General features: G+C 41.6%; 1 protein-coding gene across 1 annotated transcript; it reads right to left on the bottom strand.

Moving 5' to 3' along the window:
• Window positions 1-5,945: 5,945 nt before the first annotated feature.
• Window positions 5,946-8,255, bottom strand: CCDC126 (coiled-coil domain containing 126). Its single transcript, XM_010222113.2, has 3 exons — window positions 8,122-8,255; window positions 7,077-7,475; window positions 5,946-6,127 (listed from the first exon to the last, which is right to left on the bottom strand). The coding sequence occupies exons 2-3, from the start codon at window positions 7,312-7,314 to the stop codon at window positions 5,946-5,948; spliced, it is 420 nt and encodes a 139-aa protein (XP_010220415.2). The 5' UTR covers window positions 7,315-7,475; window positions 8,122-8,255.
• Between the last annotated feature and the right edge of the window lie 8,615 nt (window positions 8,256-16,870).

Below are 16,870 nucleotides of genomic sequence, written 5' to 3'. Positions count from 1 at the left end.
GCCGCGCAGGGCGCTGGAAGAGGAGGAAAGGGAGCGGGGAAGGGGGCCCGCGGGTGGCAGCTGGCTGAGCATGAGGCAGCGGCGTGCCCAGGTGGCCAAGAGGGCCAGCGGCCTCCTGGCTTGTATTAGGGACGGTGTAGCCAGCAGGGGCAGGGAAGGGATTTTCCCCCCCGTACTTGGCGCTGGTGGGGCTGCACCTCGAATACTGTGCTCAGTTTTGGGCTCCTCACTACAGGAAGGACATCGAGGTGTTGGAGTGTGTCCAAAGAAGGGCAACAAGGCTGGTGAAGGAGCACAGACCTTATGAGGAGCGGCCAAGGGAGCTGGGGTTATTTAGTTTGGAGAAGAGGAGGCTCAGGGGAGACCTTATTCTCTACAGCTACCTGAAAGGAGGTTGTAGTGCTGCAGGGGTTGATCTTTTCGGCATAATAACTATGGATAGGACAAGAGGAAATGGCCTCCAGCTGTGCCACAGGAGATTCAGGTTAGGTATTAAGAAAATAAATTCTACACAGAAAGAGTTGCCAAGCATTGGAACAGGCTGGCCAAGGCAATCATGGAGTCACTGTCCCTGTCAGCGTTCAAGAAATGTGTAGATGAGACACTTAGGGACATGGTTTAGCTGGCGTGGTGATGGGCTTACAACTGGACTTGAAGGTCTTTTCTGACCATAATGAGTCCATGATTCTGTGAGTGCTGGCAAGGCTTATGTGGGCCCTGCTTGCTGCTACAAGCTGCTTCAGTCTTTAAATTCCCACTCAAGCTAACTCACGTTAGTGACCACTCCTAGCGAACTCGTTGCCCACACGACCTTGATCCCAGCTCCCTCTTGATACTGCTGTGTCATGCACTGAGAACAAGGAAGAGCTGCTGGGCCTGCCCTGAGCAAGAGAAATGCCGCCAAAACCATGCGGGACTTTGCATTCATTCCTTATTCCAACAGCGTCGTAAAAGGCAACACCATTAGTATGTGGAGCGCAGGGCGCATGTTGGAGCTGAACAGCGCCGGCCGCTCCTGACACGGCTTCCTGCTGTTGTGGGTTTCCCGTTTGGTTTTGCAAACGTTGATAAGGAAGAGGTAGCACCTTTTATTAGGCCAGTGGGTTCGACAGGAAAAGTAGGCAACCATCATGGCAAGCAGCTCTTGCCTCAGGCTGAGCTTTGGCATACGAGCCTACTGCAGAAGAAAGGTTTTGGAGACAAATGAGCTGATGGCAAGGATGCCGGTAAATAGAGTAGGCACTGGTTCCAGTGATACATTTATTTCCTTTCTTAAAATTGTGATGTCCAGTTTATTAAGTAGCCAAAAACTTATACACCAGAAATGTTAATGCAGCTGTACATTGCTTACTGAAAAGCGATGCCTGAAAATATGATCTTAGCAAAAACACAACTATTTCTCCAGATTTTCACCCACTGCTCCAAGTGGTTTTAATTTTTAGTTTGAATAAAAGGAGGTGACTTTGTGAAGAAATTAATTCTAGATGTTTACAACATCTAGAGCAACAAACATTAAGCAACAAACAGCTTAATATTTGAAGACAGCCGTAAAGAACAAATCCAACAGTAGTATAAAGTGCAACATACATTCTTTTAATTCTTAATGTTTACCGTAATGCATGATTTGACTTCCCCGTAGTGTATATATTTAACAATCAAAAAGAACACCTCTGGATTTCCCACCACCACCTGCCTACCCTTCACTTGGTTTTGTATGTCTTGAATCTCTTTAATTATCTCAGTGGATTAATTTATACCTACGGAGAGCTTTTTTCCTAATGAATTAAGGAATCTTTAGGGAACATGAAGAAAAGACCTAGTCACAGAATCAAGGAGATCAACTGTAGAGCTCTTCAGAACAGAAGCGGTCTCCATCTTTGTATTTTAGAGCAAATGCAAAGCCATTGATCATAAAGAAAGGTCATTGCTGTTTGCTTAGAACAGATGGACAGCTCTGCTTCATCTGGAATATAAAAGCTACCCCTTAAAATGCATAAATCTTGTCTCAAGGACCCAGATGTTCTTTGCAAGCTCTTCTCCCTTGTAAAATGCACACATAAAGTGCACACATAAAATGAAGTATGTGCTTTGCTCACAATTCAAGACAAAATGAGGCCAGATTTAGCTTGTCAGCTTGTGGTTCTCACCTTGCCTCCATGTACTACAAGCAATGTCATCATGTGGAAAGCATAGATAAAGGCTGCAGTAATAGACTGTGGGCTGGTGTTTGTGGCACTTTGTAAATTAACTGCTTTCTCTTGATACAAACATTTTGCTCAGAGTTTACACACAGTGACTCTGAATATGTGAACAAAAAAATACTGACCTTCAGTGACTTGATGCTCAAACTGTGCTCTGCAGGTTAGCATAAGCTCCGAGTTTTCAGCCTGCGGGAACCAGAGCCGAGGATGGGCTCCTTCCATACACGAGTGGCACACTCCTGTGGAAGAAGGTCCAACAACTCATGCTGCAGCTTGGCTCGCACCTCGCGAGCCACCCGCCACAGGCCAGATGGTGACGAGGTGTCACGAGGAGCGAGGCACTGTTCTGCCAATGCTGCCCCCAGAGGGACATGAAACAACGGGGAGGCTCTCAGGTTTCCAGCACTAAGTAGGATGAGACATATGGCTTGGACATTTGTCATGGGGCTGTGCCACGTGTGCTAGAGGCTCCAGGAGGGCATGGGGACCTTCTGTCACTCTGAGATCTGGACCCAGAGTAGGTCTGTCTTAAGGGAAAAAAGCCATGGGGGCAAGTCACCGTGGCAAACAGCACCTCTTCAAGGAAGTCAGCGGAGGAAAATAAGCCATGCAAAAATATCAGGATATGTTTCCAGGGAAAAGAAAATTCCTCTGGCCAAAGCTTCAGAAGAGAAACAGGTGGAGGTCGGGAACCCTGGAAGCAGGATGAAGGATCCTCGAGATTCCCTCCCCACATGTGTATGCAGCCAGGTTCAGCTTGGGCCAGCGTGCCAGAACTGCCCATAAAGTGGAGAGATTGTCCTGGCAAGCCTGGTTCATATGGAACAAGCAGAGGCTCTGAGTCACAGGCTTCATCTAAAAACAGGACTGGGAACCCTCTCTGTGAAAATATTGAGGGTAGAAAATTAAAAGTAATGTTTTGCAGGGCACCAGTTCCTTCAGCTACTTCTGTTCTGACTCACAAAGTAAGAATTTGTTATCAGTTTGATCAGAGAGTGTTTATGGGATAAAAAGCCTCACTGGAACTCACTAGGATCCCAGCATCCACTCAAATCCTAATTTGTGACAGGGCTTCCTTGGGAATATACCTGTAACTTAAGCTTAAGTAACTAAGCAGTGCTTTTAGATATAAGAGGTGAATAACTCTGCAATTGGGAAATGAAGTTCTTAACTAATAAAGCACAAGTATTATTATAGCATGAGTATTGCAGTCCGTTTAGGCTCCAGAAAACCTCCAATCTCCCCTCCCTGCTGAGATCATTAATGGACACCAGAGATAGAGACTGAATTAGAGAAACAGACCTTCCTCAGTAAACTATCAAGCAATTTTGAATAGAGAAAAAAGTGTTTTTCTGCTACTGTAGACAGCGAGCATCACAAGGTAGGCCAAAGGAGGAGGCTCTGACATGGCCTCGTCGGCCTGCGACGTAGCACATGGGTGCTGCTGCCCAAGGTCCCCAAGCACAAAGTGGCCTGAACATATGGACACTCACTCACAGGATGGCTCTGGGAGGCCAAGGTGCTGCCTGCACATCAAAGGTAACAGCTTAATGCTGCACAGGGTGTTGACAGTCTCTATCAACACCCTTCGTTAATAAAATGTGTGACCTCTCTCTCTGAATTTTTTTTTAAACACCATCCTTACAAGTTTGACAAGTGTTTTGAAATTCATTGCAGTGGAATACCTATGTACATTGAAGAAAGTGGCTTTATTAGCGTAAGAATAAGTGCAAGAATATTAGTGCTCTCCCCATATTATCAATATTCTAATCTACTTAGAAAGAGACACAAGCAAAAGTGGCAAATACTCATCTGGCAACTTTTGTTACACTCATTGAGCAATAGCTGTGTTTTAGAGTGCACTTACCCTTACAAGGAAAAGAAAACCGGCCTTGTTTGCACTCACACAATCTACTCAGATTAATATTTAGAGTACGTAGGCACACAATCTACCAAGGTCTGACTTGGTACAAATTAATAAGCACTCATCACAAATCTCTCTCTACACGGCCAATGGAGATGGCAGAATCAATAGGAGTTAGGCACCTGTCCTCTTCGCTCCTGTCTTCCCCATTAAAGATCCGAAACAAGCATTTTATTTTATATTAATTTCTTCCGCCTGCTATCTCCACTTCTAACCAGAGGAAAGTGCAGAGGCACTAGAATTTGAATAGCAAGAGAACTCACTGCCTAGCAGGTAGCACACACCAGAGTACTACTAAACCTAAAGTGTTCTTAATTTAGGATTTGAAAATTGTGCGTCTCGAAACTTACCTGGAACACATATATTAAGAAAAAAAGCGAGAGGAAAAAAAGGAACAAGAGCCTTCACAAGTCCAATTAAAAATTTATTTTTCTGCAAAGTACTACATGTTTATACACAGTGTGACAGAAAAAAAAAAAGTAGCTGGATACTTATGCTGCAAGTGTCCTTAATAGCAGAATATAAACAAAGAAAAAGAAACCCACGAACTTTGGATATTTCATCCAGCACCTCTGGTTTTACTGATTTTTTTTTCCTTAGTATAGGATTAGAGCACTCCAAATATAACCCACAGAAAAATGTCTAATAATACCAGTGTATTTTTGGCAAAAGTGCTGGAACCTGCCCTCCCTCCCCTCTAATGATTCAGTACATTAAATAAAAAAAAGACTCACTGACACTTTCATTTGACTTAAGCACATTTTGAAACACAGTGCATACTCTCTTGTTTTTGCTATAAGGCTAGCTTAGATATAAGGCAAATATTACCTTAGCTCTCAAATACTCCATGATTCCCTAAGACAACTTTAGCACAGGTACCTGTTTCCTCCAGAGACACTCTGTTTCCTTCATTTTAATTCAATGCTCTCCCTCCTGATCAAAAAAATACAGATCAAGGAGAAGGTGTGCTATCTTCATCACAAATTGCAAAGTACTAAAAAGTTACAAAGAAATAGCAATGAACAAAAATAAACAGTATTCACATTCTCAAAAATGGTTTTGTCGCTTAAATAACTTTTATCTGCAATTACAAAATACATACACTTAAATATCTTTGTAAGAAATAATCACAAAAGATCTCAATCACAGATTATGTTTTACCTTTGATAATCTAACTGCCCTAATTCTGGCCTCAGGGAGATACCTGGACAGTGTTACTACCTAAGACTTTTCCTTAGTGTAATTGATTTTCTTAAATATACAGTAAATTCTCTCTAACTATTCAGACAGTGCAAATAAAGACATTCTTTGGGTCACAATTTTAAAATATTACCTCCAACGTTATCTTCAATTTAACACCATTTTAGTAAATAAATGAGTAACAAAATACTCTAAGTATTTTTTTAACATTTTCTAATAGCAATAATATATTTTCTTACTTATCTCTGTTTAAAAGCAGATCACGAAAAAAAGCTACAATACTGCCCATCTATCCAAAAGATATGTTCTATTTATAGTTAAATAAATATATTTAGAAACATTTTCCAATGCTTTCCATTTATGGTTAGCATCCCACGGCATACAACACCGAATCATGATACTAAAATATCTTTAGAGACAAAGATGACTTCAGCAGAACTGCGCAGCGGCGATGCGGCAATGCTCTGGGAACCCTACGCACAGAAGTTAAGCCGACAGACACCCAGCACAGTCTACAGCAGAACAGCGCGCGCAGCTTTGGAGTCAGCTACTGCTCTGCCCTACCAGCAACGAAGCGGCTTGTGGCAAACGGGGGCACGGCGGCCCGCGGGGCCCGCGCGCTACCTGGCGCTGCCCGCCGCGCCGGCGCGCTTGCTCGCAGCCGGGGCCACGTGGTGGCTGGTGCCGTTCGTGGCGTTGGCCGCCGAGCCGTTCACCACCATGTAATCCACCTTGCCCTCCAGTTTCACCAGGCGCTGCAGGATGTCGTCCAGAAGGACAGCAATCGTTCTCTTAAGATCAGCTGGAAACGGCAGCAACAGTTAGGTCCTATTACTAACTGTGTGGAGAAAAGAACTGCTATTTTGACATATTTGCATCTTATCTTTTCAATAGAATCTCCCAGAAAATAATTCAGGAAGGAAGTCATCGAAGACTTCAAATAATAACAAACTTAACAGATGACAGATATTTTTGACACTCCGTAGTGCCACAAAGGCAGGACATTTTGGCACTGCCCTCCTCCTCCCAGCCTCCCTGGCTGCTTTCTGCTCATCTAGACTTGCCTCCTACTTCCTGAGCTGCAGCAAAGAGTTCAGCTACACTCCTGCTGTTAGTCCTCTTAGAAGGGTACCTACAAGCTTATTGGACTACTGGTAGAAACCGGCCTCTTAAAGATTCCACAGGAAAGAAGTATTCAAGTATATTAATATAAATCTTAAAATATAAAACCAAAACATATATTTTTCATTATTTCTTTTTAAGCCTTACATTACCCTTATTTTCACGGATATATCTTTATTTTTGACAGAACATAGACAGCTAGTTCCTTCAAAGCTAACACCTAGGGGATTAACCAGGAATTCAGAGTAGGCTTCCCTCAAGAGAAGATACAGGGCCTTGAAGCTGAAAGGTTGTGATTACCAAGAAAAGCTGTTTTCATGGCCTTGGTAAGCGCAACTCAGGAAATTAGCAATGAGGACTAATTCACTGAGTTTTGAGTTGTGTCTCAAACAAACTCTTCTATAAAAGCCTTCTATTCTCAAGTGTTACATTTCCCTACATCTTAAATTTCAGCTGCAGTGAATAAGCTAAAAATCAAATCAGTTAATCTTGGAGGTTTTTTTTTTGCTCTCAAAGTGCAGTTAACATTGCCTAAAGAAGAAAAAAAAGTGTATATATATATATATTTATATATTTCTACAGTTTTCATGGAAACAATATTTGAACAACCAGCATCCTTTTTCTCTTACCATATCCTGCCATAGAAGCTCCGCTGCCACCATTCATTATTTTTTTATTTTCTTCTGCAAGTGCTTTGACGTATCTTTTACTTAGGTCTAATATCTGTTCACGCAACTCGCTGCTGCTTTGGCGCCTGGGATACTGGAATGTGTAGCGTAGCAACATCAAACCCCAAATGATTCCAAAAACTAGCAAAAATAAACTCAGTTTCTGGGACGCGCTTTTTCTTGAAAATGTTAAAAACATTTCTGATGAAGGCCTCGGATGTATCTTTATTTTAAGATAAGAAATTGAAGCTGATTTTGTCAAATTATTTTACATACTAAACAAAAAGACAACTTCTATGAAGTGAAAAATCCTGCGGCGGGGTCATCTTGAATACATCTCTTCCGTATTGCTCTTGATTCCTGAAATTTGTAAAACATTACTTTATTATTCAAAACTGCTTAAAAACTGCCATATTTGCTGACATCAAGGAAAAATATCAGTTTCCAAATGTAATCCTACTGCATAGTCTATAAAACAGATGTGGATTTATATCTGCTTAGAAGTATACTTATCTTTACCTCGCATGTTGTTACAATGTTTCCTCTTATTTCTGCCATTTTTCCTCAAAAATACATAAATAACCTTATGCTTCTACTAATCATCTCAAGTGTTTTAAATACCATAATTGGAAAGCACATTACATTCAAATGCATTTTAAAAGGCCTCTCTATAAAAGTTTTTCAATATATACACATTCTGAGTTACGTAGATATATCTATGAAAAAAATGATTTTGTGAAATCATTCACTTCATTTTTATACTTCACTTAGAAGCACAATATAAGTAAGAACAATAAAATGCAGAACAGAGATTCTTAAACTAATCCTGTGCATCAGCCCAGCATAGCATTAAGAAATTTCTCAGTTTAGTGTTTTGCTATTAAGTAAAACCAATAAGAAGTTCCACGCAGTCTTAGGATCTTGAGAGTACTCAAACAAACAAGCAAGCAAATAAAAAATAAAGAAAATATATATATATATAAAAAAAAAAAAAAAAAAAACTTACCATAGGAGCCAATTTTGATCCCTCAGTAAATCAAGGCTTCAGAAATACAGCAAATGGTAGGAAAGCTTCCACGGTTAGAAGGGGAACCTCCAGACGGTTTGAAACAGTGAGGCAGACATCTTCAGAAGGCTCTGCGTTTACAGAAAAAAAAAAAGACATTTGAACATGAAAACTTGCAGGACTAACACAACTAAAATTTTCACATGGAAGTGCCTGAAGGTGAACACTTCAAGCCCCATGCTTTTAAAACTGAATTATATTTTAAAGCCTAACTTGAAGCAACCATTAGGGGGTAAAAAAAATTAGATTCCAGTCCCATTTGGTTATAAATGCATATATTTGAACGTCCAAGAATTGATGTCAACACAGGGTGTATAGGTACCCTCTCTTTCTCATTTTCCATTAAATGAACCTTTTCAGTCTTTTCACATGTGCATTGTTACTTCACATTTCTCATTTTTCAGCCATCTCCGAAACTTGTCCACTTATGCAGCACCTTTTTTTGTGAGAAAGTTATTATTGTTTCATCCAGAAGTCTTGATAAAACTATTTATTTGATATAATAGTATGTTTGCCACAGTAGCCTCCATCCCTTCCCACCTTCAATCTGACATCAGTACTTTGGACTGCAGCTACACATTTAGCAGAGCTCCCTACTGGGATTTCCACAGTGCTACTACTCAGGCCTCTGTTTTCAATCGATGGGATTAGTTTAGAATATTTAGACCATATTTCTCAACGTGCTAACCACTGATCTAAACTTAACAGAGCTCCACAGTGTTTTTCATCACCTCACCTGTCCACCTGACCGAGTTTTATGCCGCTGTACATTGGTCTACTGCCCACACAAGCAGCAAGGGTATTCTCACTTGGGGCTTACCTCCCGCGTTCATGTTTCTGATGAAGCTTTGCGCAGGCAGGCCAAAGGGACAGACACAAGCGGCAAAGATAGCCAATGTGCAATAAATTTAGCATCCCACCTCCCACCATGACTTCAATGCGTTGTTTTTTTAATTCAGAAAATGTACTTGTCCCCTCAAAAGCCACTTTTAAGATAGAAAAAAAGGAGACTTTTAAAAATATGAAATAAAGAAGCAACCACAAAGATGTGATCTGCCATAGTATCGGCTATGGATATGTGGGACAGAGCCTCCCCAAACACAGGCTAGCCAAGACTCCTTTTCCCTAGCTCTTTGCAAAATCCAGGGCTCTGCCTTGGGCTTCGAAGTGTGAACTGCACCTCTGTCATTCTGCATCTACGTAATCCCTCAATGGTGTCACGTAGGAGAGAAAAACTTGTAGGTTAGGTTCAGAAAGAGGGTATTCACACGAGGGCTGAGAAGCAAACAGCATCTCTCAAAGAGAAAACCACAAGTTTCCAACCTCCCTCCTCAAAGATCTCTGTTTTACACACATAAATATTTCAACCTCTGTTATTTGGAAGCTGAAAACACCACAGGTCCTCTTTGCAGAGTTGTAGTGACTTTCTGCTCTCCACAGATCTTCTCCACGCAAACCTCATCCCGAAAGCCTTTAGCGGACACGATTGCTGCAGAGCTCTGGAATGGGAATAACGCTGCTGTCACACTATAAATGAGATCACGAGCCAGCAGCAGAGTCCCAGCCAAGAGGAACAGATTGAGTAAACTCCTGCCAAGGAGCAGGAGGAACTACAGGCTGGGCCTTTGCCATGTGTATTGGGATTCACAGTGCACACACAGAGCTACCGAGCCTGGTGAAGAGCAAGGATTTAGTGTTGTGGGCATATGGCATAACACCCAAACACTGACACTGGACAGGGTGAAAGAGGTACTAAAATAAACAGGGCTGTTTGCACCAGCCACTCCTCCAGTGCTGCAAAGGCATTTTATTGAATTTCAGCAAAGCTGCAAAGTTGTGGAGATCTGGTCTCCTCCTCCTCCCTTCTGATACATGCACGTCTCCTAGTATCCCTCAGCACACTCCTGTCTGCAAGACCCTTCCCAAGGTTATGCAGGACAGAGCGACAAAATGAAAAACAAGGTTATATTAGTGTGATTTGCAAGTAGGGAAAAAAAATGCATGGAAGGAGCAGATGTGCATATTCAGAAGAAAATAGTGCAATAAGAAGGAGAGATTGTTTAAGTTTTACCTCTTGTTGCTCTAAAAGGTCAGTACTACTTTGCACAAATACCTCCGATTTAAAGAAAACCTGCCTACAGAATGGACCTTTTTCAGTAACTCACAGGTACTATCCCATGAGGTAATGGTATGCTTTGGAAGGAGAAGCCAAGTCTCCTGCCATCTTCCTTTTCTCTCATCCTCTTGGTTTCTCCTTCTCTGCCACTGCCTAAGACTTTCCTCTTCCCTGACTCAGCCCAGCAGGACCTGCGGGTTCACTGCTCTCCCAGCCTGGAAGTGCTTTACGGGAACGGAAAATTCAAAGCAGGGCAGGAAGTAAAGGCAGAAGGGACATGGAGCTGGGCATGTTTTACATTCTTACCACTCCTTCTGAGACAGAAGGGGAAGGCTGAAGATGGAGGGATACAGCCAAGATACAGTATGAAAGTCTGAGGAGGGAATGTAGTAAAACTGAGATGACTATGTGGGCAGAAAGGCAACTGCAGGACTCTGGGAAAAGTGAGAATATTTCAAACTTATCTTCAACTAGAGACAATTCAAATATATATATGCATATCTATCTATCTACCTCTGAGGCTAGACTTGCCCTTCATAAACACACGCAGTTTGCTTCTCGCCACCGCCGCTGCTGCCGAGCTCTGGCGCAAGGAGCCTGCCAAGCGCAGGGCTCCGGGGACGCGGCCACCCGCGCGGCAGCCTCTGAGCTGTGCTCCCGCACCACAAGCACGGAGTGACCATCAGCGCACGACGCAAAAGGAGAACAAAGGAAAAAAAAGTTACAATCCAATAGACACTCTAAAACTAAAGCAAAGTTTTAGTATCTCTTACTAGTAACTGGTTACTGCTTATTAACTCACCAGTAATACCAGACTTAGGTTTGAATACTGTTTGTACTCCATGGAAATCACCCTATTTTTGCAAAACATCACATTTCAACCTTGTTGCAAAGATTTCTTCACATTCTGCTTTACTTATTCCCAGTAAACACCAGAGCCCATATTCACACACCAAACACAGCAATTCCCTAAGCAAGGAGGAGCCCTACGCACCTTTGGAAACAAACCTAAGGAGTTTGAAAACAAGGAGGGGATGGAAAAAAATGCAGATTCAAATACCTTAAAGGTCACAATGTACCTTATTCCTTTGCCCTTTCAGCTCATGAAGGCAGCTGAGCACTGCAGTGAGCAGCACTTAGAGGACATATGAGGCAGTGGCAGGTTCCTCATCTCAGCTCCCTAAAAATATTTTGTCAGCATTTTTCTGGTCTGGACAAAAGGAACCTGTCCTTCCTGAACTGCTGTGAGTGGTTGCAAGCATCAAGAGGGTAAAAAAAAAAATCAAAACTGTTTTTAAAACTGTGTGACATGTACCTTAAAAAAAAATAAATTAAATTAAATTTAAAAAAAAAAAAAGGATGGATGGAGATGACTAGCTACAAGAAAGGAGCAGGCTACCTTAATTCTGCATCAGGTATTCTCAGCAGTAATGCTGTCAAAAGCATAACAAAAGCTGGCTGCAAAATAGAGCCAAAAGGAGGAAAGAACAGCGAAAATGAAAGCCACATTCAGAGCCTTAAGCGCTGCATTTATGCCATTACACTCAAGGTTACAAAGATTTTTAAGGTAAGGCCCCCAAAATGCATTGAAAATAGTATCACTAGCATATTGTCCAATAAAGCCACCTCTTTGCTTATGTAAATTTGAAAGATACAATACCAAATATCAGGCAGTAGCTCCTCAGGAATACCCTAGAGATTTATACAAAGAGTTAGGTCTTTAAAGAACTAATATATTAAGAAAGAAACTTTGATAAATGGGAATCTTACTCAATGTGTTGCTTGCTACCATAATACTAATCTGTTCCTCACTGCCAAATTATGATCAAGAGCAGTCTGACACAGTGAATTCACAAGCAAGCCTGGCTTTGTGAATAATTGTCATTATTAACTATATAAACAGCGAGAGTGATTTATAATGACAGAGATAACAAAAAGGGACCTGCCAGGTACTGTCATAGAAGGCTGCATCCAACTAACATCACAAAGACGAAGCAGGTGGAGGGAATCTTGGGGAAAAAAAAGGCAGAAATTAGGACAGTACAAGTAGAAGTTGACATTAGTAATTACTAAAAATAATTGTACAGTACAAAATTAGAATTTATTACAATATCAGTGGAAGTGCAACAACTTTATGAAGCATTGAATATTTAAAATTAGCATACTAAAATTATGTCTATACTAGAAGTTTCTACTAAATTTCTGGCATCAAACGTCCTTCAGTGCAGTGAGGGACTACATTAGTAAACAACAAATGATGCCATCTGATCCTTCATCACAATATCCAAAATATGCATCAGGAAAAAAAAAAGTGCAGCACATTACAAAACACCGGGAGATGCCTTCACAGTTTTTTTTTTTTTTTATCTCTACCCCATTACTCTTCCTTTTTAAGCCTTTGCAGATTTCCCAGATTTCCCTCCACCACTTCCCTCTGACCTTTGATGATTAATCACAGGGTTATGACATAAGCACCTTGAGGCACAGATTCCAGGAGCTGCATGCCAAGGTTTTCCCAGAGCAGGGACACCAAAAATCAGAGCTGCGCCAGCAGCGCTCGCCTGCTGGTAGTTTGCCATCTTAGATGGCTGTCAGTTTGGTAGCAGAAAATTCTGCACAAGGTGCAGCTGACAACCAGGTGCCCAAAGAAACTGAGTATATCCTATTATACAGGACAAGGATATCTGGCAATACTTAGAAAGTAACAGACGGAGAAATAATTTTCAGTGCACTTAATTCAACTGTGATGGAATAATAATAATAATAAAAAAGGGCACATGCTCAAATTACCTCCCTCCAATCCTCTCTGTTCATAAACACGCCTCCTTAAACAAATCATTTTGCACATTTCATTCACACTGAAAACCGCTGTGCAGGAGGAATCACAGCTCTCACATTTTTTTAAAAGCAAGTTTCCAAAAAGATGCCAGTAAAACCATTTCCCTGTACTGGAACACAGGCAATGGCAACTTTCATAGACCAACAGCACCCTTTGGTTCCCAAACAACTGCACAGCACTATGAAAGAGCAGCCCTACTAAGGGCCAAACAACCAAGAGCTTTGGATGTCCCTAGGAGGCTGCAACCACAATTGGGCTGTCTTCTCACAAGATGAACTCTCAGCACGTTAAGGACGTGTATTATTCTTGCTATAAAATTCAGGAAGAGAAGAACATGCACAGAGAGCAGACAGATGGGTATCACCTCTGAAAAGCCTCAGCAAAGTCTGAGGCATCAGAGCCCGTCCGAACGCTTGGCCTGGGTGCTGACGAGGCTCAAGAGCATCCAAGAGAAAACAAGTGGTATTAACACCTACAGGGGTCAAGGGAGAAAGCTGTGTGGTCTGGTGCTGTTCTATCTGAGAAATGCCTAAGACCACATCTTCCCAGGAGAAAAAAAAACAGCCCACCACAACGATGGGTGCTGGACTGCCATTTTCAGCTGCTCTGTGCCACTTTTTTAACACGTAGCCAAAGGAGCTGCCTAATGCTTGGCGCCTTTTCCGTCTTTATGCCTTCTGCCACAACACGCTCCTTTATTCTCTGCCTCTGTGGGCTCCAGACTTGGAATTACCCAGGAACTCTGAGGAGGAAAGCAGAAGAAATCCCATGCTTTACTGCTACCCCACTTTCAGGGGATATTTTCAAGGGACAATCCAAATGAAATCTCAAAAAGTCATCACTGGAATTAATGAAACAGCAATAAAAAGATGAGAAACTACCCAGAATATCTATAGTTTTCTTTCACTCTGGTGCAAAAAAAAGAGGAAAGAAAATCTCAGTACGTGCTCCTGCCACCCGCAGCCAATGTGAGTGACAGCTCTGGAAGCAGCCAGGTATGGTCACGGCCGACTAGCTGCTGTGACCGCCTCAAAACACACGCCTGGACACAAGAGCAGCTTTACCTTCCACGAGCCTCTAAGGGCAGCTCACGGACAATCCGTTTTGTAGATGGACTTTGAGCTGAAAGCAAAAAAATACTGCTTTAGACTCAAAAACCCACAAGTTTACAATGGCTCTGCTGTAAATTCATTTTAATACCCAAACACTAGGTTGCCTTCATGTTGCAGTAACACTTATTAAACACATGGAATCCTATTTGCATTGTTTTTATTTGACATTTTCCCTGCCAACATTTGTCTTTGCTTTGCATTAAGTCTAAGGATTTTGCTTAAGAATGCATTTGGAAATGTTTTTTGGTTCTTGAAAATATCCTGGTATTATTTTTCTTTATTTTGCCTACTGCCGTCAGTGCAGGCTTATAAAACAAACCAACTACTTAAAAACAGAAATTCTTTGTTCCTTGCCTGTAGGCGGTCAGTCAAGATTTTGAGAGGGAAAATGACTTGGCAAGGGCTGTGAAAAAAATAAAGAAAGCACATATCAATGGTACAGACTATTATACTTACTGAAGTCCCCCTCCTCCCACGAGGTCCATCTGGGCCTCAGAATGTTCCCACAGCTCCATATCAGCTTCTTTAAGGGTCTTCCCTCTGTCTGGCACACTCTTCTCCATAGGCTTTATCACCGTCTTTCAGACGACTATAGCAAGACCCTTGCTCATCAGAACCACAGTTATGAGACAGCATCGGGTACCTTCTTAGCCTCTTGTAGGATTGCCACAATTCTTTTGCTGCTGTTTAACACCGGGCTATGACAATATTCACTCGTGAAGCCCTAGCAAGCAGCCCTGCTCTGGCATGAAGTTTCACAGCTATGTTTGCACCTCACCTTCCAAATCACAGAGGAATTCAAAACTTCCTTTTGAGGCCAGAAGGCATAGCTAAAATTAGCTAGTTTTGCAGAAAGCCATACTTTTAAGATCATGAATGTAGGCTGCTGGGAAGAGAGGCATTTCAGCAAACATTTTAAAGAGAACTAAAGAAAAAAAAATGAAATAGCAAAGTCACTGCTGCAGTGGTGGAAAGATTGTCCCTGCAGAACCAGTCATACACGTGCACACTGTGTAGCACACACAAGAACTAAGTCCACAGAACAGGAACAAAAAAAGAGCACTGAAGCTTTACCACGAAAATGTACCTTTAGTGGGCAAAGGTACTCGGCTTGTATTCTGGAAGGTTCCTGGTAACCAGACAAATTAAATTCACCTTCTCTACCCCAGTGGAATACCTTTCAAGCCCTCTTGAATTTAGCATTGTCTATACTATATTTTACACCTACAAAGGCCGCTTTGAAGTTACACAGGCAAATAGTAAGGAAAGTAAAATCAAAAATGCTACAAGAAGATTTAGAAGGCTATTAATAACACTCGAGAAAACCCAGGCCGCCTAACGGTACCAGACTGCAAACATGGCTGAAAAAGCTTGTCAAATAATAAATACCAGGTCAAGTGCATTCCAGCAGTGAACCTGCACTAGGACAGCACATTCTTGTTGAAATGGTTGAGCTGCACAGCAGATTTGTGATGACTACTGGAAACAACTTAATGGCTATTTCGACATTTGCTTTTCTTCAGATATACACAGATGACACTACACAGCTGATAGCACACGTTTATAATAATTATAGTTTGAGCAAGATGCAAGAACTGGTGTCCCCAACTATTCATGGAGAAGGTACAAGAAGAGACCATGATGTCCAGGGGAAATATTTTACTTTTAGTAGTTAAATGACCTCTAGCCCTGAAGCTAAACAATATGTGATTAGCTAATACCAATATTTCCTTCAACTACCTAGGAGCCAAAAGGCATCTGTAACAGAAGAGAACACAAAAGCTCTAAACTAGAAGTAACCTAAGTAACATCTGCTTTAGGAAAAACACCTATTTATCAGACCAAAGGAAATCCCACATAATTGCTTAAAACCCTGGAACTATCAAGTAGCTGGAATGAATTATTAAATACTTACATATTGCAACACATAAAATGAAAAAGAGGAGCCAGAATAATTCAGGCATTATACACGCGTGGGTATCTCTAGCTATTAAAATGGGAAAAAGGTAGCAAAAAACTTCCATGTTTGAGCTACAACTACAATCTCTCCGCTTGTGATGCTAGAACAAGATGCTACTTACAGTATAATGCTTTTATCTTCCCCTTGTTTCTTTGATATTCTTATAAGCAGTGAAAAAAGCAATTCATGACATTTGATTTACGATAAATACTAAATCGCAGCGAGTTAGAGCAAACCACATACATTCCTAGCTATTATGTTGTATTTATATTCCAAAGGTTTTGTTGAAAGAGTCACGATTCCAAGAAAGCTCACCTTGCAAAGTGAAAAACTGTCACACTTCCCTCCCAATTTCCCACCCACCCGCTAAGAAAAATCACCCATCACTAAGCTGTTCTAAGCTGCAGTACAAAGACCCTACATCATGTCACAGGGCTGAACAAAAATTCCGCTCTGAACTGCTCTGCGGCACAGAAACACAGGAATCGCACCCTGTTCCAGCTGTCAGTGCCTTTTAGATAATGAGATACATAAAAGAGAATTTGCAGGATACTATCATGTTAGATTAGGGAACTGAAGAGGAAGTTTAGTAACAATAAATGATTAACCGGGCTACAGAAACACAGAACAGCTATGACTGCACATCGCCAATATTTATAGAA

Source organism: Tinamus guttatus, unplaced genomic scaffold, assembly GCF_059628265.1.
Source record: "Tinamus guttatus ecotype Peru unplaced genomic scaffold, ASM5962826v1 Tinamus_guttatus_pri_ptg000067l, whole genome shotgun sequence".
NCBI classification, from domain to species: domain Eukaryota; kingdom Metazoa; phylum Chordata; class Aves; order Tinamiformes; family Tinamidae; genus Tinamus; species Tinamus guttatus.
This window is presented reverse-complemented; position numbering and strand designations above follow the sequence as displayed.

Bases quoted from the DNA above. Each gene is read 5' to 3' on its own strand.
- CCDC126 (XM_010222113.2), bottom strand. From the start codon at position 7,314: ATGTTTTTAACATTTTCAAGAAAAAGCGCGTCCCAGAAACTGAGTTTA. The intron at 6,128-7,076 runs GTAAGAGAAAAA...TGCCGTTTCCAG, and splicing joins AGCTTCTATGGCAGGATATG to CTGATCTTAAGAGAACGATT.